The sequence below is a fragment of the Armigeres subalbatus genome, chromosome 2 (genome assembly GCF_024139115.2).
Source record: "Armigeres subalbatus isolate Guangzhou_Male chromosome 2, GZ_Asu_2, whole genome shotgun sequence".
Classification (NCBI taxonomy): Eukaryota; Metazoa; Arthropoda; class Insecta; order Diptera; family Culicidae; genus Armigeres; species Armigeres subalbatus.
In genome coordinates, this window is record NC_085140.1 from 59,124,976 (window position 1) to 59,147,892 (window position 22,917).

The 22,917-nt window shown below is 42.8% G+C and overlaps 1 protein-coding gene across 6 annotated transcripts in view; it reads left to right on the forward strand.

Moving 5' to 3' along the window:
- The window catches only part of LOC134208695 (serine/threonine-protein kinase 3), a 44,623-nt gene that overhangs the window by 16,677 nt on the left and 5,029 nt on the right, over positions 1–22,917 (forward strand). Inside the window, exons 1-5 of one of the 6 annotated variants that reach the window (XM_062684501.1) lie at positions 401–544; positions 994–1,311; positions 19,333–20,141; positions 20,206–20,565; positions 20,627–21,120. In XM_062684501.1, the coding sequence (XP_062540485.1) occupies positions 1,298–1,311; positions 19,333–20,141; positions 20,206–20,565; positions 20,627–21,120 (1,677 nt within the window). In that variant the 5' untranslated portion in view covers positions 401–544; positions 994–1,297. Of the gene's footprint in view, positions 1–400; positions 805–993; positions 1,312–19,332; positions 20,142–20,205; positions 20,566–20,626; positions 21,121–22,917 lie in introns of those variants that run through there. The other 5 variants (XM_062684500.1, XM_062684505.1, XM_062684504.1 and 2 more) reach the window with 5 other exon arrangements.

Genomic DNA, 22,917 nt, shown 5'->3' on the forward strand with positions numbered 1-22,917 from the left:
AACGTGATATTATCACTTTTCAAAATATTCATATCATAGATAGGTATACAGATTCCTCACAATTTTAAGATGGCATCAGCTAGCCGTACTGTTTAACTGTTGCATAAGGTAAAAATACCTATGAAAATTGTTACAGCTATTATTACATTAATGCAGTATTTGCTTAACTAGGACATAGTGTCCCCCTTTCCCTATTCCTATATCTAATGTTGCCGAGTACTAGTCCGCCTACCCTTAGCGTTCAAACCGACTTTACCGTATGCTCCTCTGTATATCACTCCGCGACAGAGAATAACAACCACAGCGCGCATACATTTTAATATCTTCTCTACTTCCATTACTCTTTCTCTCTCGCTGTTGTGTCCGGCTTTTTTTCCTTCTGTTTGTCTGGCTCAGCTGCGCCTCATGACATGATTCTCGCTTTACATCAGTTTGTGCGAAAACTGAACTTGAAGTGGTTGGCTGTCGATGCGGGTTCGACGGTGGTAAGCAGCTACCTGATTGCAGAAGAACACGGACTGTGGCCTACTAAAAAGTATTCCAGGTAGAGTTCGACGAATCCGGATATCGGAGTGATTAGTACATCGTGCTTTCGGATCCATTAGCTCATTGTGCCGATTTTACGTCGCGCTAGTGTTTGTTCTTCATAATTTATTCAAATTGGCCTTGAAGTAGTACCTCGGATGCGCGGAGAACAGACAGACATTCGGCCTATAATTCGGTGGAGGTGGTAATTCGGATGGAGTGAAGAACGGCGTGCGACTTTGATCGTGTGATTGTGTTACTTCGTTTAGATTTCATGTGGTAATCATTTTCATGAGCATAAGAAAAATTCAAATGAAGACATAGGAAGATTTTTGCCATCATTCATTCACTGCAATTTCGGTGGACGGGTGGAACGAGTGCAACGCGCCAGGCTGCGGTGTGGATTCAGGCGAGGGAGTTGTAGTAGTGGTGCATACAAATTTAATGTGTTTCCCTTTCCGTACATAGCAGTCCCTAAAGTGCATGCAGCGAGCTCAGCGATGGTGTGATTACTATGATGTCGGTTTGACAGTGGAATGCCACCAACCAGAAATTTTGGAATCTAGTGCTTTTTTGTTTGTTTCATTTGTGAATGTGATATCGGCGATTATATCGCGAACCAAAATAATACACAAGTGCTCTGGTACGAACCGTACCGAATTTAGTGTGACAACAGGCTCAGGCGATAGGACGACTCAACCGCAGCGGCAGTGTATAGTTTTGTTTTTTTATCAACGGCTGCCAGTAAAACCGGAAGTGAGCAACGAGAAAAATGTCTTCCAAAAAGTGAGTACATATACGTGGATTACATTCTCTGTAAAATTTAATTTTCCCTACAGCCATTAAACTATCGGTACATTTTTACTCTCTACTCCATGTGCATAATTGTCCCATATCAGGTTTTGTAGATTTTGGCTGCTATAAGCTTGTCTTCAGCTTTCCGATATTCAGGCATAAGAAGTACATATTTACAACTACAAAGTACTTATACCATGTTGAAGGCTACTGGATTCAAAGTCCAATTTATCTGAAATTTTCTCGATTCCGCTGCGTATGACACTTTATGTGCGCCATCACTTGAAACACGAATGCATGAACAGTATCTTAGAAAAAAATCCTCATACAAAGGTATAATGTAAAACTGTAAAAGAAGGAAACTCCACCCGTTTTTAAATTATTACAGATTTCACAAACATTCAGTGACATTGTCACCATTCGGCTCTATAAGGGTGCCAACAACCTCAAAAACCTGGAATCATCAGGGAATTATTGTCAATCTAGGAAAATTAGGGAATTATCAGGAGAATCCGCAAGAGAAAGGTGAACATTAGAGTGATTAAAATTTTGACTTTTCGCTCGCCTTTGCCTTAACAAAGATATTTATTTTTTTCATAATCCTTTTAAATTTTCCGCTAATTTGGAAGTAATTTGACGTGCAGTTTGAAGTTTCTATGAAAATTACTATGGAAACAATAATTTTTGCGGAAAATCGTTCCGTGACGTTGCTCATGGAGCTCTTAAAAATATATGAGTACGTTGGAAACAGGAATTCCCGTAAAGGTGCAGATTGTCTTTCATACGAACAACATTTCCAGCCCACATTAGTCTGCCGTGTTGTATAAGCTTAATAATATCCAGACCTTTATACACCTGGTACAACTCGTGATTCATGCGACGCTGCCAGATACCGTTCTCCTGTTTACCGCCGAGTATTGTCCGCAGCACCTTACGCTCAAACACTTCGGAAGCTCTCCGATCAACCTCCTTTAACGTCCAACGGAAGAATTAGAGTAGTATACATCGCGAATTTTGTCTTTCTTTGCAGACTACGGGACATAAGTTGGTTACAAAGCCCACAATAAGCCATTCACCTTGCGGGTAACATCATTATCGCACGTCACTAATATTCCAAGATACACAAATTCTTCCACCACTTCAAATTTTTCATCATCCAGCACCATTTCACTACCACCGCCACTAATGAACCCACGCTTCGTTTTGCTGGTATTGATCATAAGTCCAATCCTCGCTGTCTCCCTCATAGATGATGATGATGATGATGATGGTGATACTACCATCTATTGTAGCAAGGCACCTGCCGATAGCACTGACCATATCTGACATACGATTTGATCATGATTATACTATTGTTTGTATTTCATCAGACTTCTGTATGAATGGCCAAAAATGGGTGGGTTGGTTCCATGAGCAAAGACACTTTTACGAATCCACGGGATAAATTGAGAATTTCCTTTCAGAAAAAAGTTCGTACATACAATATTATAATCTAGCCCTCGTTTCCCAGATTGGCCCAATAGATGGGGAGAAGAGCCCGCCCTTTATCCACGAGATGTTAACAATAGGAAGTTGGCGATTCCACTCTTCCTATCCAAATCGCTTCAATCGGGTGCCCTGATAGTTTTTTTTATGGTATATAATCATATAGTTTCAATATAATTTGGTAAATATATATATAATGAAATTCTCTCACCAAGTTTCAATTCTATGTCCTGGATGAGAAAGGACCTTTCTTCAACGCCAGCTAGCTTTAGATTTATGCCTTCAGAGATAGAAAACCAATAGCTCTTCAAGAAATGTTTTGGTTTTCATCGGGGAATATGCTTCATTTTGGTTCAAAGATCGAGAAATTGATATCTTGATTTCTGAAAAGATGCAATAAAAAGACGGATGGCAGTATCATACATAATAACATAATTGTTTTGATTAATATCAATATGTATTCTGACTTTTTTGCCTTTCTCGTACAACGAACTTTTTTTTCAACCTTTGTTAGATTTAAAACTCTGAGCGTAAAAAAAGTAAAAATAAGCTTTTTATTACATAGCGTACGTATAATAAACGTTGCAGAACGTAACTAAGGAAGACAGAAACGGAGATGATGTATGCTATTTGGAATTACTATTTGTACGTGTCTCAAAACGCATCAAAGCTTTTGTATCTGTTAGGAGTGACCGATAAAGACAAAATTGAACCATAAAATATTCTTCCACCAATAATAGTATGTATAGAAATATGAAAAATTATACTTGTGGAAGCTCTGCACATAGTAGCAAAGTGTTTTATTGATTCATGTACATATTCCTGATGTTCTGCTCACGTTGGCTCCAGCAGCTGTCCGAAAGGACATGTCCAAAAATATATTGGAATCTGAATTCAAATTGTAAATCACTTTCCAGCTAAGAATTAGAACAAAATAATGACAGCGCGTCAAAAAAAATGCTTCTTGCCCGACCAAGGCGTTCTATAAAATAAAGTACCTATTCCATAATATGATATTTTGTATCGCTCTGATTTTCAGAGACTTATCCATAATCCAACAGATATTTAATTATTTATCAAATAGCCGATGAAAAATTTGTAATGTAGTATTCAAGCGAAAATATCTAACTATTGATTGATTATATATGTACACATAGTTGAGTGTTGTATTACGTTGGGAGCGTACCACTACCATGATGATGCACTTAACCTGCTTGAAGTTGTACTATCTTTTCATGTTTCAAAATCTCTCAATTTTACTCGCTGTCTCCCTCATAGAAGGCACAAAAGCCTCTTCCACGGCACGGCGATCATTCCCGATAATACCGATATCGTCCGCAAATCTCAGGAGCATATGCGATCTTGTAATAATGGTACCGCTTCTTTGCATACCAGCTCTCCTAATCGCTCCTTCGAGCGCTATATTGAACAGTAGATTCGAGAGTGCATCACCCTGCTTCAATCCATCTAAGGTAACAAATGATGTCGATATTTGTCGATCCGGATCAGCCGTATCAGTTTCGCCGGAAAACCATGTTCTAGCATAATTTGCCATACTTCATTCCGTTTCACTGAATCGTTCGTCGCCTTGAAATCAAAAAAACCGATGATGTGTCTGCAGGTTGTACTCCCGGAATTTATCAAGGATTTGTTGGACTCTTCAAGCAGTCTCAATATGTTGAACAGAATACGAGACATTATTTTGTACGCCGAATTAGGGTTCATTTTCATTTTGTTTTTCATTTATTTAGTTTACATCTAAACAGATAACACTGAATCAACAATTTGACGCCACAATACACGGTTCGAGGCCGCATCTCTCCATCCTCGAATGCGTCCCACGCTCGCCAAGTCGTTTTGCACCTGGTCTGCCCATCTCGCTCGCTGCGCTCCACGCCGTCTCGTACCTGCCGGATCGGAAGCGAACACCATCTTTGCAGGGTTGCTGTCCGGTATTCTTGCAACATGCTCTGTCTATCGTACCCTTCCGGCTTTAGCTACCTTCTGGATAATGGGTTCGCCGTAGAGATGGGCGAGCTCGTGGTTCATTCTTCGCCGCCACACACCGTCTTCTTGCACACCGCCAAAGATGGTCCTAAGCACCCGTCTCTCAAATACTCCGAGTGCTTGTAAGTCCTCCTCGAGTATTGTCCATGTTTCATGTCCGTAGAGGACAACCGGTCTCATTAGCGTCTTGTACATGACCCATTTGGTGTGGTGTGGACGAACAGATGGTGCATTAGGACCTGGTATTCACGGAATTTTTGAAGGATTTGCCGTATAGTAAAGATCAGGTCTGTTGTCGAGCGGCCGTGAACGAAGCCGGCTTGATAACTTCCCACGAACTCATTCACTAATGGTGACAGACGTCGGAAGATGATCTGGGATATCACTTTGTAGGCGGCATTAAGGATGGTGATCGCTCGAAAGTTCTCACACTCCAGCTTGTCGCCTTTCTTGTAGATGGGGCATATAACCCCTACCTTCCACTCCTCCGGTTGCTGTTCAGTTTCCCAGATTCTAACTATCAGTTTGTGCAGGCTAGTGACTATTTTTTCCGGGCCCATCTTGATGAGCACAGCTCCGATACCATCCTTACCAGATGCTTAATCGATCTTTAGCTGTTGGCATCCTTAACTTCCCTTAAGGTGGGGGCTGGTCGGCTTCCATCGTCCGCTGAACTGACGTAGTCATCCTCCGTTGTCTTGACTTTCACTGCCTGTACTCTCAGCGCCATTCAAATGTTCTTCGTAGTGCTGCTTCCACCTTTCGATCACCACACGTTCGTCCGTTAAGATGCTCCCATCCAGGCACATTTTGGCTCGCGGAACGAAGCCTTTGCGGGATGCGTTGAGTTTTTGATAGAACTTGCGTGTTTCTTGAGAACGGAACAGCTGTTCCATCTCCTCGCACTCCGCTTCTTCCAGGCGGCGTTTCTTCTCCTGAAAAAGGCGGGCCTGCTGTACCCGTTTCCGTCTATAACGTTCCACGTTCTGCCGGGTACCTTGCTGCAGCGCGACTACCCGCGCTGCGTCCTTCTCCCCCAGAATCTGTCTGCACTCTTCGTCGAACCAATCGTTCCGTCGACTTTGTCCCATATACCCGACGTTGTTCTCCGCTGCGTCGTTAATAGCTGCTTTGACTGTATTCCAGCAGTCCTCAAGAGGGGCCCCATCGAGCTCACCCTCTTCCGGCAACGCTACCTCGAGATACTGCTCGTATGCTTCAATCGCTCTAGACTCTAAGCTCCTCCTCTTGGCCAACATGAGCGTTCAAATCTCCTATGATGATTTTGACGTCGTGGCTTGGGCTGCTGTCGTACTCACGTTCCAGCTGCGAGTAGAATGCGTCCTTATCATCATCAGTGCTTCCGGAGTGTGGGCTATGGACGTGTATTATGCTGAAGTTGAAGAACCGACCTTTGATCCTCAACCTGCACATTCTCTCAATAAATGGCCACCACCCGATCACGCGCCTTTGCATATCGCTCATCACTATGAAAGAAACCACGCATATATGGATGTCGAATTTCGTGTTTTTCCAAGACGATAGATATAGAATGAATTTTAAAGATACACTTTGGAGACTGTAAGACGTATTACCACATTTATAACAGGTTCCGCGTGTTCTGCGAAAGTGACATCGGTTTAGGAAGTACATAGGGTCAAATCTCGCACCGTTCTCAAGGAAATGGGTATATCTCTGCGTATTCCTGATCTGCAACCAGAGTTGGGCGGCAAATTAGTTCTTGTTTCTGGGAAAAGCATAATTAAATCTTGGACTTTCTGGTTGGGTTTAGTAGACACTCAATTTATTATCCCGTTGTTAAAACATAAAATTTATATTCTGCATAAAATGCAATTGTCTCACAGAAGTCGGATGAAATGAGTAAATATGAAAAAATGGAAATTTTAAAACGCACATTAAGTGGATTTATTCATAAAATCGGGGTCTAAAATAATAACTCGTTGTCTCTTCTTAGTCGATTCTGAAACATGACGCACACAATACTCGCCCATTTTTGTCCCATCAATTTCGTCGAAATTGACATGATAAAAAAAGCTTTGATTGATTAACTTTTTTTGCTTTTATTTACGTCGAACCACATATCATGGTATCTTTTATTTATTGTCTTTATTAAGGAGACTTTAAGCCCTAGGCTGGCTCGTCTCCGGATATGGTATCTCTTTTCGATTTTCGATACAGGAATAAGTGTCTTCTATTGTAGCATGACATTGACGGCGACATCCAGGCTCAGCTAGGAAGGAAGGAAATGTACATGTACGGATCGGACAGTTTATATATCATATCTAATGACAACGGCCAACGATGCATAAATTTTGCGGCCTCCCGCGGAATGGTAGTCCGAAGCACTTTCTTCCGCCTTGAGAATATGCACAAGGGCACATGGGGATCACCAACCAAGAAACGGAAAACCAAATCAACCACGTTCTAATCGACGGTAAATTCTTCTCCGACATCACGAATGTCCGCACCTACCTTAGTGCGAATATTGAATCCGACCTCTACCTTGTTGTAGTATGCCTGCGCTTCTCGATGGTAAACAACACGCGTCAAAGTCAAACGCCGCGATTTAGCATTTAGCTGCTGGAAGTGGTACTCCCAACGGAAGAACAGATAGACGCAGCATCTCTTGAGGATGGCTGGAGAGACATTTCATCTGTCTTTGGTAGCACAGCAACCGTTGCATTTGACACGGTGCCCCGGATCAGAGTAACGACTGGATATGACGGCGAATGTGAGCCCTTAGTGGAGGAGAAGAATGCGGGATGGGCGAGATTGCTGCAATACTGCTCGAGAGTGAACACGATATAAACGGGGGCGGAACAGATAAAATTTTATGAAGAAAAAATCGCCAGCAAGAAGATCGAGACCATGAATAGACGGAGTAACTGTACCTCGCTTATAACACACGGATGTTCTATGAGAGGTTGAACCGTTTACGCAAGGGCCACGTGCCATAGCCTGACATGTATGAAGACATAAACGGAAATTTTCTACGGACGAGCGTGAGGTGATCCAAACTTGACAGCAGCACTACGAAGAACACCTGATTGACGTTGTGGAAGAAAACGAGGACGCTATGATGACGAACCTCGGAGCTCACGCGAAGTTATACGGATGGAATGTCGTGTGTCGTGTGTTCCATCTACAATAAGGGCGATAAGCTGGATTGAATAAGCCACGAATTTCAACAGCTGCTGGGAGAACCAATTATCGTTCACACCGCGAAATTCGAACGACTGTGGTGGGCCGGGCACATAGCCAGTATGTCGGACAATAACCTGGTGAAAATGGTTCTCGATAGCGATCCGACGGACACAAGAAGACGGGGTGTGCAGCAAGCAAGGCGGATCGTGATTGGCGACGTGCAGCCATGAACCAAGTAGAATGGAGAAGACTTTTATGTACTGCACAGGCCATAGTATGTGTAAATAATAAATTATTGTAGCATAAGTCTTATTTGCCTTCATAGAATTCATGAAAACAAAAATATGGCCCGGATTGGAAGTATCACATTTTAATAGGCGATGCTTGAAATAAGACGAATTACATTTATAAAAATGGATTACTGCCAATTATCGCATTTTTATAACAATCGATTTTTTTTAATTTTCGTGGTTTTTTTTTTGTTAAACAAACGATGTCAATTTTTTATTGTCCTCTACGCAAGTTAGACTTGCGATCAATAATTGAAACAAAATTGTATAATTTAATGTTTCAGGAGAAATGACGCAAAGAAACTGAAAGACATTCATATCAAATGTCGTTCTCTTCTGATAATTGTTTCTATGGAAAGACAATGACGTCACTGACAACTAATTTATTATATCACTTGGATAAACTAACAATCGACTGTGAACAGCTTCGTAAAAGTCAGATGGCACAATGTCAATCAACTAATTTTAATTAATTTCCTCCCAGAGCACACTAACTTCTACTCTGCAGGTCATTGAACAACTTTCATTGAAAGCTACATTAAAAATTTCAACCAAAAACGCGTTCATTCACAAAACAACTTCTAAGATAAATGTTTACAGAAAAACGCTCTGAAATTTAATTTTTTACTAAATTGTCTGATTTTGGTACAATTTATTCTAGGAGTTGAAACTGTAGTTTCCCTGAACGTCATCGATTTTCCTAATTATAACAAAGTAGGTGAACTGTTAACAAAGTTAGTCACACCAAGCCTACTTTGTGCCTGCGGTTCGATGGAAACATGACGAAATCGTGCTATTTTTTGCACGCAAACAGGAATGCTCGAAACATGTGCTAAAAAGATCCGCAAGAGAACCAGGCGAGAATTATAAATAGACGTAAAAATAATCGATAAATGTTGTTACGTATCACCGTTTTTTGTTATACGTACATGCAAACAGCGCGCCACAATCCAGTGAGGCTTGTGCCATGCAATGTGTCCAAGTCCAGAGCAATCCTACAAAAACGGTTACACACTGACCACTACTGCCCAGGAACGACGCTGACATTAAACGGGCGCGAGGCAGTGTCTAGTTTGGATCCTGTGTTTGTTGTCGATATACGCAAAGCCATCAGGAAGGCAACAAGTAATTAGATAATGAGAAGATATACAAATTATAAAGAAGACCGAAAAGTGGCGGTGGCACCATGTAACACCTCTTCCTACGGTCGGTAATGTGCCGGTAATGTCCTTCATACAAGTCAATGTTTTAGAGCCGGCTTTGTTGGACCAGATTATAGGCTTTTCGCTTTGGAACTAATTATCAATTTAGCAATGTCAATGATCAAGATCGGCAGGTCTTTAATCCGGGGAGTTAAGTGCAGTTGTAGCTTTGCTGAATAAGGGAGGTTCCATGAATTACGTAACGCAGAAATTGGCCATTTTCAACCCCCCTTCCCCCTATTTCACACTTTTTGTATAAAGCATCTGAAATATTTTGTATGAATCGTCACACTTCAGGTAACCCCCTTCCCCACTAAGCGTTACGTAAGTTATAGATGTGATTAGCGAGTGTAGAATCTGCTATGTTTATGATGCTTACTCCGAATTACAATTTCAGCACTCGAATTACAAGTTCAGCACTCGCACGGTTCTGGAAAGCTCAAGCGGCTCGCTCGTGGTATGCATTGTGAGCGATGTGTTTTCGTAACTGTTGTACAAAATACAACAGCCCGCGCGCTCGAGTGTTAAAATAAACAAAATTATTATCAATAATTCCGATTTTTTTTTCTGATATTCATAAGAAAGCAGTGGCATTGGTTGTTGGCCAATGTAGAGGTCCATTCAATTTTATTTTGAATATTTTGATTCTAAAGTAATTTTTTACGAATACATTTCTCGCGCTTAGTTTCATAGGGGCGTAACTGTATTGATCGATTTATTTTCGTCGATGTTTTCTTTTTATTATTGTAGCGAATTGCGCTAGTTTGTCTATGATTTAATGGTTTGGTGCTGTAAAGGATGAATGTATCTTGCACCAGAATCGATAATCACGGTTGTAGCTTTTGAAACAATTGAGTTATTAACAAAATATAAAGTCGATTAAGAGAAATCGATCAAAACAGTTACGCCCCTATGAAATTAAGCGCGAGATTTGTTAGAATCCCATTTTGCTTAAACCTGAGTATAATAATTCAAAAAACATTTTTAAATGGCATTTTTTTTTCAAAATTCTAATTAGTTTAACTTTGTTTAAAATATTCCGATTTTGATGAAAACTTCAACTTTTCAACTTCATATTTTTTAATAAACTACTAACGATACTACAAACTCAATTATTTCCAGATTACCACAGATAAGCAAGATAGTGAAGCCTATTTTACTGTTGTGGGATTAGATGCAGTAAATTGAGCTTGCTGAACGATTCACAGACTTTCTGCACAATGAACAAAAATGCGTGTGTTACAAATATGCGATCATGGGCAGAAGGGTACTTTGATCTAAATATAAAACCAGAGATGGAGTGAAATCTCTCCAAAATGTCACGTTCCATTCGACATAGTGTCATTTGAACCTTCCTACCTGGATACCTGGTTGGCTACAGCGTCGATACACCTATGCCTGGCGTATTGTAGAGCTCCATAATCGTCGATTTTGGCGATGTTTCTTCAGTTTCCCAGAACGTTGAGGGCCCCCAGGTCCGATTCCACAGCGTGCAGCCAGCGTGTTCGTGGCCTTCCACGAAGTCGCCGATCCCTATCTGGTTCTCTGTGTAATATTGTTTTCGCTATTCTTTCTTCTGACATGTGTCTGCGCCACACACCATTTTCTAATTTCTTTCCGAGTATTGTACGCAGCACTTTTCGCTCGAAAACCCCGAAAGCTCTCCGGTCCGCCTCTTTTAATGCCCATGCTTCATGTCCATAAAGGGCCACTGGTAGAATCAGAGTTTTGTATAGAGCAAATTTCGTTTCCGTCTGCATGTTGCGGGACCTAAGCTGGTTACGTAATCCATAAAAGCCCCTATTCGCAGCAGCAATACGTCTTTTCACCTCACGGGAAACGTCATTGTCACATGTCACAAGCGTTCCAAAGTAAACAAATTCTTCAACAACTTCAAACACATCCCCATCAATCACTACCTCAGCACCAACACCACTAAGTCTTCCTCTATCCCTACCTGCCACCATGTACTTTGTCTTGGTAGAGTTAATGGTTAAGCCTATCCCCGCCGTCTCCCTCTTCAGTGGGACAAAAGCCTCCACTACTGCTCTGCAATCGATTCCAATGAGGCAAACATCAGGAGCATATGCGACCGTGTGATGATAGTGCCGTTCCTCTGCATGCCAGATCTCCTAATAGCTCCCTCGAGTGCAATGTTGAACAATAAATTCGAAAGTGCATCACCTTGCTTCAATCCATCTAAGGTCACAAACGAGGTTGACACTTTGTCTTCAATCCGAATATTCGATTTCGAGCCATCCAGCGTTGCACGTATCAGTCCAATCAATTTCGCTGGAAAACCATGTTAGGACATTATCTGCCACAACTCATTTCTTTTCACTGAATCGTGCGCCGCTTTGAAATCAATGAACAGATGGTGAGTCTGCAAGTTTTACTCCCGGATTTTATCACGGATCATCCGCAAACATCTGATCCGTCGTTGATCGGCCCTCACGAAAACCTGCCTGATATTCGCCGACGAAGGACTCCTCAAGCGGTCTCAGTCAGTCAAATAACATACGCTACAGGATTTTGTACGCTGAGTTCAGAAGGGTGATCCCTCTGGAAATAGCTCACTCTAGTCTGTGCCCTATCTTATAGATAGGGCATATGAGGCCATCCAACCAGCTGGCAGGCAATTTTTCATCCTCCCATATTTTCTGGATAATGTGGTGCATTGATTGAAGCAGTTCCTCACTTCCGTGTTTGAGAAGTCCGTCCCAGTAGCTTTACTGTTTTTCAGCTCGTTTAGAGCCTTCTCTACCTCGTCCAGCGTTGGTGGTTCCAAAGCATGACCGTCGTCGACTATGTCCATCCAGCTCCTTAATACACCTTCATTTCCACCGTTCAACAAATCTACGAAGTGCTCCTTCCACCTAGCTGCCACCATTGTATTGTCTGTCAGCATATTCCCCTCTCGGTCATTGCAAATGGCGGGCACTGGCGCAGTCTTATGTCGCGCGCCATTGACAGTTGCGTAAAACCTTCGCATATTGTTTCTATCCACGTTGTCCTGCTCTTCAGCTATCACACTCTCTTCGTGTTGCCTTTTTTTCTCGCGGTGGGATCGTTTCTCTTTTGCCCTTGCTACACTGTACCGCTCTCTGTTAGAACGGGCACGAGCCACTAGCATTCGACTCCTAGCAACACACTTATCGTCCGTCAGTCGTTGACACTCCTCATCAAATCAACCATTTCGTTGGCGTCGATGAGCAGTGCCTAACACTTCCTGCGCTGTTGTAGTCACAGCTTCGTGGATATTTTCCCACAATCTGTTGACGTCGCCAGATCCGGTGGCATCTCCTATCCGCTTGTCTAGCTTCTGGTGGTACTGTTCAACAACTCCTTCAACTGACAAACGTTGGATATTGAAGCGCATCGTTCTGTTGTTTCGTGAATTCGTGACGCTGGAAAGTCGCGCACGAATTTTTACAACTATAAGGTAGGGATCCGAGTCAATGTTCGGGCCTCTGAAGGACCTTACATCTATAACATCCGAGATGTCTACCGTCGAGCAGCACGTGGTCTATCTGTGAGCAAGTGTCTCCACTCGGAATTTGCCAGGTGTGTTTGCGGATATTCTTACGTGCGAAGTAGGTACTGCCTATTGCCATCCCTCTAGCAGCAGCAAAGGTTACAAGTCGCAGACCATTATCGTTGGTAGCGGAATGAAGGCTTTCCGTACCAATGACAGGGCGAAAGAAACTTTCTCTTCCGATCTGCACATTTACATCCCCGATGGCAATCTTTACATCGTGTGTTGGGCACTCTCCGTAGGCCTTATCAAGGCTCTCATAGAAATCATCCTTCACGTCATCAGGATTATCGTTCGTTGGGGCTTAGATGCAGATCAGGTTATAATCGAAGAATTTGCCCTTCAATCTCAACACGCAAATGCGGTCGCATATCAGCTTCCACGGGATAACACGCTTCATCTGCTTCCCGATCACCATGAAGCCAACTCCTCGTTCTGCTCTGTCACCGCCGCTATACTAGATGTGGTACTTGAATGAAGTGTTCGCTATGGGATCCACCACCGAGTTCACGTTCTCCAGTTCTGGGCCACCGTATTTCCTGGATTGCTGCCACACTCACGCCGACCTTCCGCAGCTGACGAGGTAGAAGCCCAATACGTGCGGGTTTATTCAAAGTTTATACGTTCCAAGATCCGACTTTCCAATCGTTGTCCTTTGTTCGTTGCCGGGTCTGTTGCCGTTGAATCAATCCGTTGGCTCTACTTTTGCCTTAATTGGTAACTGTATAATCTTCGATAGGCTACCTTACCAGGGTTTCGCTACCTACACGTGTTGAAGGGGCTGCCTTCTCGATGCTGACACTATACAGTGACGAGCTTAGCACTGTTCCAATTAATTCCAACGCGTTGTATTGCTTTACAGCAACTGTAAGGCCATCTTGAGTGGTTCGTACTTTACTCGATTCGATTCAAGTTAATTAATTTTTGACGTAAACTACGTCTAAGGGGAAGACTCAGATACAGGGTGTAAAACCGAAAAAACCAAATTCGAGACCGTCACGAAATTAGGATAGATTTCAAACGCTAATAGCGTCTTTATCTTTCGATGGATTTTCGAGATTTGCTTATCAATAGATTCGGAAACTCTTCAGCAATTTGACAATTCTATTGATACTATTGATTATCAACGTTAAACTATTGAAAATATTATTTCTTTCCAAATCGGGTGAAAAATTCAATTCCGTTCATAAATCCCCAACACGGACATCACTGCTTCGTTTTCCCTGTGTATAAAAAGCCCCGTGTTTCGCGTGCGCGAGTCATTTTCATTCTGGATGTCACGGAGAACGGACCAGCGCGGTTTAAGCGATAACGCCTGTGGTTTGGTCTGTTGTGGTAAAAACTCATGGACGATTCAAATCAAGCCCAACTCAGCACCTAAAACTCATGGATGAGTTGAATCATCGTATGTTTTCTGTTTGTATGTAGAATCACGAGCGCGCGTCAAACAGAGAAGCTGCACAAATGTATTCGCATGGATGACTATCCACTAAAATTATGTCTTTCTCTGAATCGTGATCTCGTGATTCTACTACCGACGGAAAACAATCTACCATCACCAAGCAATTAAGTTTTACTTTGATCAAAATTCATCTCGCCTCAAGTTGTGACTTAAGAGCTACTTTCATTGATGGTAGCCAATCGTTAGTAGGGGAAATTACGGCTTTGGCAGGTTTTGTTCTATTATTGTCAGGGGGTTTTCTGTAACTAATTATGCTCATATTTGGCCTAAACATTCTTTGCATATCAAAGAATATTGTGGTCAAATTTCATAAATTTGGCCAACAAAAACTCCCTGACAATAATAGAACAAAACCTGCCAAAGCCGTCATTCCCCCTACTTCATACAAGAAAATTTAATCTGAGCGCTGCTAATGTTAATGACGACGACCGCGCGACCCACACCATCACCGGGAATAAAAATTTCCGGTAGGAGCTCCGCCGATGCCAATGGTGGTACCACGGTCTGCTCTCCGTGACATCTCGAACGAAATGGCTCGCGCGCGCGGAAGAGCTGCTTTCTTGTAATCAATAAAGTTGAACCTTTAGCCACGCCCCTTTGGAGAGTGTGTGACGGTTACACAATATTTTCAGTCATACCGGACAACAAAGAGGCGGGACTAATGAGCCATCTTTATTCATTATAAGAAAACTGCTTTCCCCCCCGCGTGAGGCATTTCATTTGAAATCAAGCATCGAGAGAGTTGCTGAACGAATTCCTGCCCGTGTCGTGGATCGTGTGGTCGTCGTCGACATATCTGGAACTAATCGGTTCTTCTCAGGGCCACCATTCTACACAAAGGAAGATTGAGGCGAGGCGAATTTTATTCAAAGTGAAAATTAACCGCTTGGCGACGCCATAAAGTTGCCTGCCGTCCGTAGCAGAATCACGAGTGCGCGTCGGAGGGAGATGGCTTCAGTGGCAGTGAAATTCTTATTCGGTTTTGTTATTCCAGCAGCACAATTACGGGCGCGCATCGTAGGTGCTGCAAATATGTATTCGTATGGATGGCGTCAGTTGTTGCCAAGTGAAATTTTCTCTCAAGATTATGATTTTTCAGAATCACCATTTTACACAAAAGAATTAATTTGCCAGCATTTTTGACGTAAACTACGTCTAAGGGGAAGACTCAGATACAGGGTGTAAAACGGAAATTTCTAAATTCGAGACCGTCATGAAATTAGGATAGATTTCAAACGCTAATAGCGTCTTTATCTTTCGATGGATTTTCGAGATTTGCTTATCAATAGATTCGGAAACTCTCCAGCAATTTGACAATTCTATTGATACTATTGATTATCAACGTTAAACTATTGAAAATGTTTATTTCTTTCCAAACCGGGTGAAAAATTCAATTCCGTTCATAAATCCCCAACACGGACATCAGATTGTAGTAAGGTACGGGCCTTTTGATCCACTGTTTCGTTTTCCCTGTGTATAAAAAGGCCCGTGTTTCGCGTGCGCGCGTCATTTTCATTCTGGATTTCATGGAAAGCGGATCAAGGCGTCCAGAAGCGGTCCCAGCGACAACGGCTGGGGTGGTGCGGATGAAAATTTTTCGTTCGATGGTGGTGGCGGTCGTGGCAACAGCAGGTCATCTTTACATCCGTGTTACGAGCAGCATTTTTGGATCTGGCAATTAACGGCGTGCGTAGAGCCGAATCATCGGATGGCTGTCACGCAGTCCAGTAGTTGTTGTTGGTGAGGCACATAAGTGGGAATGAATCGGTTCTTTTCAGAACCACCATTATGTTTGGGAAGAAGGTTAAGTTGAAACAATTTGTCTACAGTGCGACCGCTAGGAACTAGAAAATTTATCAGTGAAATATTCTAGCGTGATTCTGAGCTCAATTATATGATGTTTGTCTAGCACTTAACTACTCTTCTTGCTGTGGACTTCATTTTGAACAATGCTTCAGTGATTGATAAGTGATTGAGAAAGTTGATATAAGACAAACTTTTTTCATAGAACAAAGCATAATTGTTTGGTATCGGTAGCGGAATCATAGCATTAGTGCCGGTCCGAGCGCGCGTCAGAAGGAGAAGTTGCAATTATGTATTCGCATGAATGGCTTCACTGGCATTCAAGTGAAATTCTTTCATGATTCTTATTTGGTTTTGTTATTCCAGCCAATGGCGACGGACGTGTGGTCGTTAGTGATTCGATATGCATTATTGGGAATTAATCGATTCTTCTCAGGGTCACCATTTTAAACAAAGGCAGATTGAGGCGAGACGAATTTGTTCAAATTAAAACGTCGTAGAAGAATTACGTTGCCGTTCGTACCATAATTACGAGCGCGTATTGTAGAGAGCTGCTGCAAATATGTATTCTTGCACTGGCACTAGATTCTTCATTTCACCAAACTGTTTTACGTAGTTTACGTCGGGCGGTCGTGTCTTGTACACAACCCTTGTGATTTTTTTTTATTGCGATTAGCCATTGGTGTGGCAAAATTATGATCGGCGGCGCGCCGACTCATAATCGTCAGCTTCGGCGGTGTGAATAAAATCACCGGCGGCGGCGCACAGGTCTAGTCCAAACGGGATCCCGAACATAGCTTTGAAGGCAGCCATAATGACCAAACCGGACATGTTTAGGTCAGCCATGCAGAGAAAGTGACAGCGTTTGGTCCTGTTACCGAAGCCTCCAAGTAGCACACGCAACTTCTTCCAAAAACCACCTTGTTTCTATTCAGTTTCATTAAAGGCATTGGAAAAACATCAAAGCACGAAAAAGTTGCATCAAGATGTCAATGTTTCATTAACATTGCAATGCAGTACGCGTTTGACATTTGGAAACAAACAACCAAAGAATACTGCACTTCATGTTGCAAACACGTAACAAAATCATCAAGTTGCATATTTTTTACAATGTAACTTCAATGCGTCTTTCAAAATTTAATTGTTTGTTTAAATTAAGTTGCAGATAAGTTGAGTGTGTCTTCATGTTTAATTAAGCATCGTTCAACGTTTTGACAACTCACAATTTTTCCGGTGATGGTGCAGTCAAGTAACAGAAAACTCGAGTACAAAACTTCATAATTTTATGGTTTTTATGGAGAGTCAACATGCAGTCCCTTCGAAGTGTTGAATGGTGCTGTGGTAGAGTGAAGGACTATCAATCACAAGATCCATAAATCGAATCCAGTTTTATATTTTTATTTTATTTTTTCCGCTGTAGTATGCCGCAACATTATTGTAATTTTACTGCATTCTAAGGATGTTTCCATAGGCTCCACCTCTTGCGCTTTTTAGATTGCAAGAGAGTTATATTTGATGGCACATACGCAAAGACTATTTCTTTCCGAATAGTTGCAACACAGTGAAATGTTCAGTAGTGAAACAAGTTAAGCTGCTTGGGCTGGTAAGCCACCAGGAGACCCCCCAGCATACAGACCAATCTGTCTAATAGACACGGTAGGGAAGCTACTGGAGAAGTTGATCCCAAACTGATTGTGCCGCACGTGAAGATTATCGAGCGAATAATTCGGCTTTCGGGGGGCACTAAGTCATGGGTTGCTATAGATTTTGTACCGAGCCCAATCGACATGATAGGCCAATATTCGGTCCAAATTCTAGAATGATTTGCAGAACTTGTAATATCCGATTTGGATACATCTAAATCGTAAATCATGGGCATCAGTGGCGTAGCCAGAAAAATGGTCGGGGGAGGGGGTTGGTTTCTGAACATTTTTTTCTTCGGAAAAAAAAATTTCTTCTAAAAATGTTGTCTCTTGGGGGGGGGGGCGGTTATGTCCAAAACCACCCCCGTGGCTACGCCACTGATGGGCATGGCTGCGCAATTATGCGCATGGCCTCATGGCCTGTATGGATACAATGGGTCGCTATTGAATCTGTTTTGACCCCAGATAACTTGGTAGACCAATTGGTCTTAGCTCAAGGATGATTTGAAGAACTTAAAACATCCGGTTTGGACATATCTAAATCGTAGATCAGGCGGATGATCTCTATAAGGATCTTTAGGGACACCATGGGTTGCTTGTCTGCATTCATTATTCGTCCTCTCTGAAAAAAGTTTGGGCACATTTTTGAGGAAAAACAGCAATAAAATTGTTCATGCGCAATATTATTATGCAATTTTTTTCTCCACCAACTGGCAAGGGGCCAACTGGCAACCCTTCCTCCTTCTTCTAACCCTTCTTACTGGCAACCCTTCCTCCAACCATTACAAAATTCAGATGTGGCCGATCACTGAGGTCAGTTTTGGAAAATTTATGAGCTGACGATTATTTTGGGTATATAAAGATGTGAATTAGGCTGAAAAAAGGCGGTCAATATGACCCGAACACCGTAAGTAGTACTGCATAAAGGATAAGCGATCGATTTATTTTCCGACCATCATCCCTTGTGTCCAGTTTCGTATTTCATTGACTCTCGCTGTTGTAGGCATCTCATTCATATCATTCAGTCTTCCGTAATGTGTGCTATCAATTCTCGCGCTTAGAATCAGGGGTGTAACTGTATTGATCGATTTCTGTTCATTTCTTTTTATTACTGTAGCAAATTGCGGTAGTTTGCCGATGATTTAATGAATTGATGTGATAAAGGGTGACTGTCCCTTGTACCAGAAGCAACAAACACGATTGTAGATTGTAGTCATTGAAACAATTATTGGGTTATTATTGAACTATAAAATCGATGAAGATTACAGCTACAAGTCTGAAATTTCTTCCACTAAATACGTTATTTGTTCCATTTCTCATGTTTAGAATGACATCTGCACAGTTTGCTTTTTATTTCAACACTTTCATCAACGGTTACCGTAGTCTAATCTTATATCCACTTCTCTGACCTCAATTGCAGCGAACTGAAAAAGCTTTCCGAGGAGAGTTTAACCCGGCAGCCAGAGGAGGTCTTCGACATCATCTGTAAACTGGGCGAGGGAAGCTATGGATCAGTGTACAAAGCCCTTCACAAGGAGAGCGAGCAGGTTCTCGCCATCAAGCAGGTCCCGGTGGACACCGACCTGCAGGAGATCATCAAGGAGATCTCCATCATGCAGCAGTGCGACTCGCCCTACGTGGTAAAGTATTACGGTAGTTATTTTAAGAATACCGATCTCTGGATAGTGATGGAATACTGTGGAGCGGGTAGCGTTTCCGACATCATGCGGTTACGGAAGAAAACTCTGTCCGAAGATGAGATTGCCACGATTATGAGTGATACGCTAAAAGGCTTGGAATACCTGCATCTTAGGCGGAAGATCCATCGTGACATCAAGGCGGGTAACATTTTGCTGAACTCAGAAGGTCACGCCAAGCTGGCCGACTTTGGGGTGGCCGGGCAACTAACGGATACGATGGCCAAACGAAATACTGTGATCGGGACGCCCTTCTGGATGGCTCCAGAGGTGATAGAGGAAATCGGGTACGACTGCGTGGCGGATATTTGGTCGCTGGGTATCACGGCGCTGGAGATGGCCGAGGGGAAGCCTCCGTACGGAGACATTCACCCGATGAGGGCAATTTTCATGATCCCGACAAAGCCACCGCCATCATTCAGGGATCCGGACATCTGGAGCCCAGAGTTTATCGATTTTGTCAGTTTGTGCCTGGTCAAGAATCCGGAGGAACGTGCTACAGCCACGGATTTGTTGACACATGAGTTCATTGGTAGGTTCTTCAGAAAGTTATGAATTTACATAATCCTAATTATACGATAATTATCCTTTTGCAGGAAACTCTAAACCATGTAGTATTCTCAGTCAAATGATAGCTGAAGCAAAAGAAATCAGGGAAAATCAAAGTTATCGGCATGCGGCGGCCATTAGTCAGGCCAACCGGCAACTGCAGAATAACAATAACAACAATAATCATGATGGCGATTCGGACGAGGACGAAGTTAACTCGAGGACGATGAAGGAATTTCCGGAGGACTGCGGAACGCTGGTTCCCGGTCAGGACGATGGGGATGGCACGATGATAGCGCATACAGATTGCGGGACGCTTGTCCCCGGCAGTGCAACGATGGTGGAACTCCAATCAAATCTCGGAACGATGGTGATCAACTCCGATTCGGAGGAATCGACGATGAAAAGTAAGGTTTAATGGCTATCAAGTTCTGTTATTCTTATTGAGTTTTTGACTTGTTTTGACAGGGCACGACACCAATCCGGACAAACCCAAGTACCGACCGCTGTTCCTGGATCACTTCGACAAAAAGGAAGCTGAAGCGGCCAATTTCGTAACCAAATCGAGTAATCAACAGAGCTACGATGACGACAGTTCATCGCCAGAAGATCAGGACGCGTCTCCACAAAGGCCACAACCGCAGGTGCAAACGCCGACCAAGCAGCAGCAACCCTCGGCTCCACCACTATCGCAGGGTATCGATGAGCAGCAGCTGAACGAGGAGCGGCAGCGATTTCAATCGCACCTGCAGTTGCAGCTCAACCAGATATCTGCCGCTAGTCCCAATATGCATCAGCAGCAGCAGCAGCAAGTGCAGTACCAGCAGTCCCCAGTGGCTGTAACTCCGGATGGTGGGGGTGGAGGCGGCGGCGGCGGTGGTGGTGGAGGTGGGGGTGGAATGGAAGCCCATAATCGAATTTATAATAATAGGATCAATCTGATTGATAGTGAATATGATTCGGTAAGTAGATAGTTGGGAAGCATTTATCGTTTTGACTTAAATCTCGAACATGACTCAAATTCCAACCTGCCGAGTTGAAACCCGGCAGGGTTAGAGATAGATCCCGACTGGACTGGATTTAAGACTAATCCACACCGGACTTGAGACGATTCCCGACCGATATCGAGGCGAAAACTTACTGCGTGTGTGGCATAAACAGGCCTATAACATGAACAAGCCTAACATACTTCCGTTCCTCAGCCACATGACAGATCATAGCAGCCATCGTACAAGATATACATTCGTAGTCAGTCAATCCTAGCTTTTTCACGATGCGAGTCGCGAGTGCAAGCAATGCAAACATGACGGGTATTTGATATGTGCGATGTTGAATTGTTCAGACTGGGTTGGAGACTATTCCTGACCTGATCTGAGGTCGAATCCCGACCGGATTTGAGACGAATCAATTCGCTATCGAATTCGAGCTCATGACGGCATTTGAATTGAATCTCGACTTGATTGGTAACGGTTTTTAATAGTATTCGAGCCGAAAGTTTACTAAAATCGAGAAAAATCCTGATCGGTTTCGGAACGAATTCCAGATGGATTCGAAACAATCCCCAATCGAATTCGAGACGCGTCTCGACCGGATTCAAGACAAACCTTAACCGGATTCAAGACGAACCTCGACCGGATTAGATACAAATCCAATACGACCAAAATTAGAGACGAATCCAGGCCAGATTCGAGTCAGATTTCAACCATATTCCAAATCATGACGAGTCGGATTCCGGCTGAATATTTGTTGAATCCCGGTTGGATTAAATATGGATCCCGACTAGATTGGTGAAGACGTATCATATTAGATGAATCACAAACGGAATCGATACGTTTTCTGACTGGAATCGAGTCAAAAGCTCCGGATTGGAGACGAATTCCGACCGGATTTGAGACAAAACCCGATCGGATTCGGATTCAACGAGACCCAATCCTTATCGATTTTCAGCCGGATTGGAAACGAATGCCGACAGGTTTCGATACGAATCCTAATCGGATTTAGAACGAATTTTGATCGGATTCCGATTACATTTGAATTATGTTATTACCTGGGACGTCATTGCGCATCTCGACTCGACAGCACTTTTGTACGACATCGCACATGGTCAACTCGTTTCAAACGAGATGCACAATTCCACCCATGGTTTGGGTCTAATCTTTACTTTATTGGTAACGATTTCCAACAACATTCGAGACAAAAGTTGATTGATCAGTTTCGGAACGAATTCCTTTTGGATTCGAAACAATTCTTGATCGGACTAGAAACGTACTTCGATCGGATTTAGGACGAACCCTGAACGGATTCGATAGGTTTTCGGATCGGATTTAATACAAATCCTGACCAGAATCGAAGCGAAAGCTGACCGAATTTCAAAATAACTCCAATCGAATTCGAAACGAATGCCGACTGGATTGAAACGAATGACGACCGGATTTGAAACGAATACCAACCGGATTTAGGACGAATCTTGATCGGATTCAATTTGTATCGCTATCAAATTCGAGTTGAATCAAGGCCGGGTTGAACGAGATCGAATCCTTGTCGATTTCCGGCTGGATTGGAAACGAATACCGACAGGTTTCGAGACGAATCCGAATCGGATTTAGAATGAATCTTGATCGGTTTCAAATCGAATTCCGATCGCATTCGAATTAAGTTATTACGTGGTTTGAGTCTTATCTCGACTTTATTGGTAACGATTTTCAACAGTATTCGAGACAAAAATTGACCAGATTGGAGACAAATCTAGATGGGTTTCG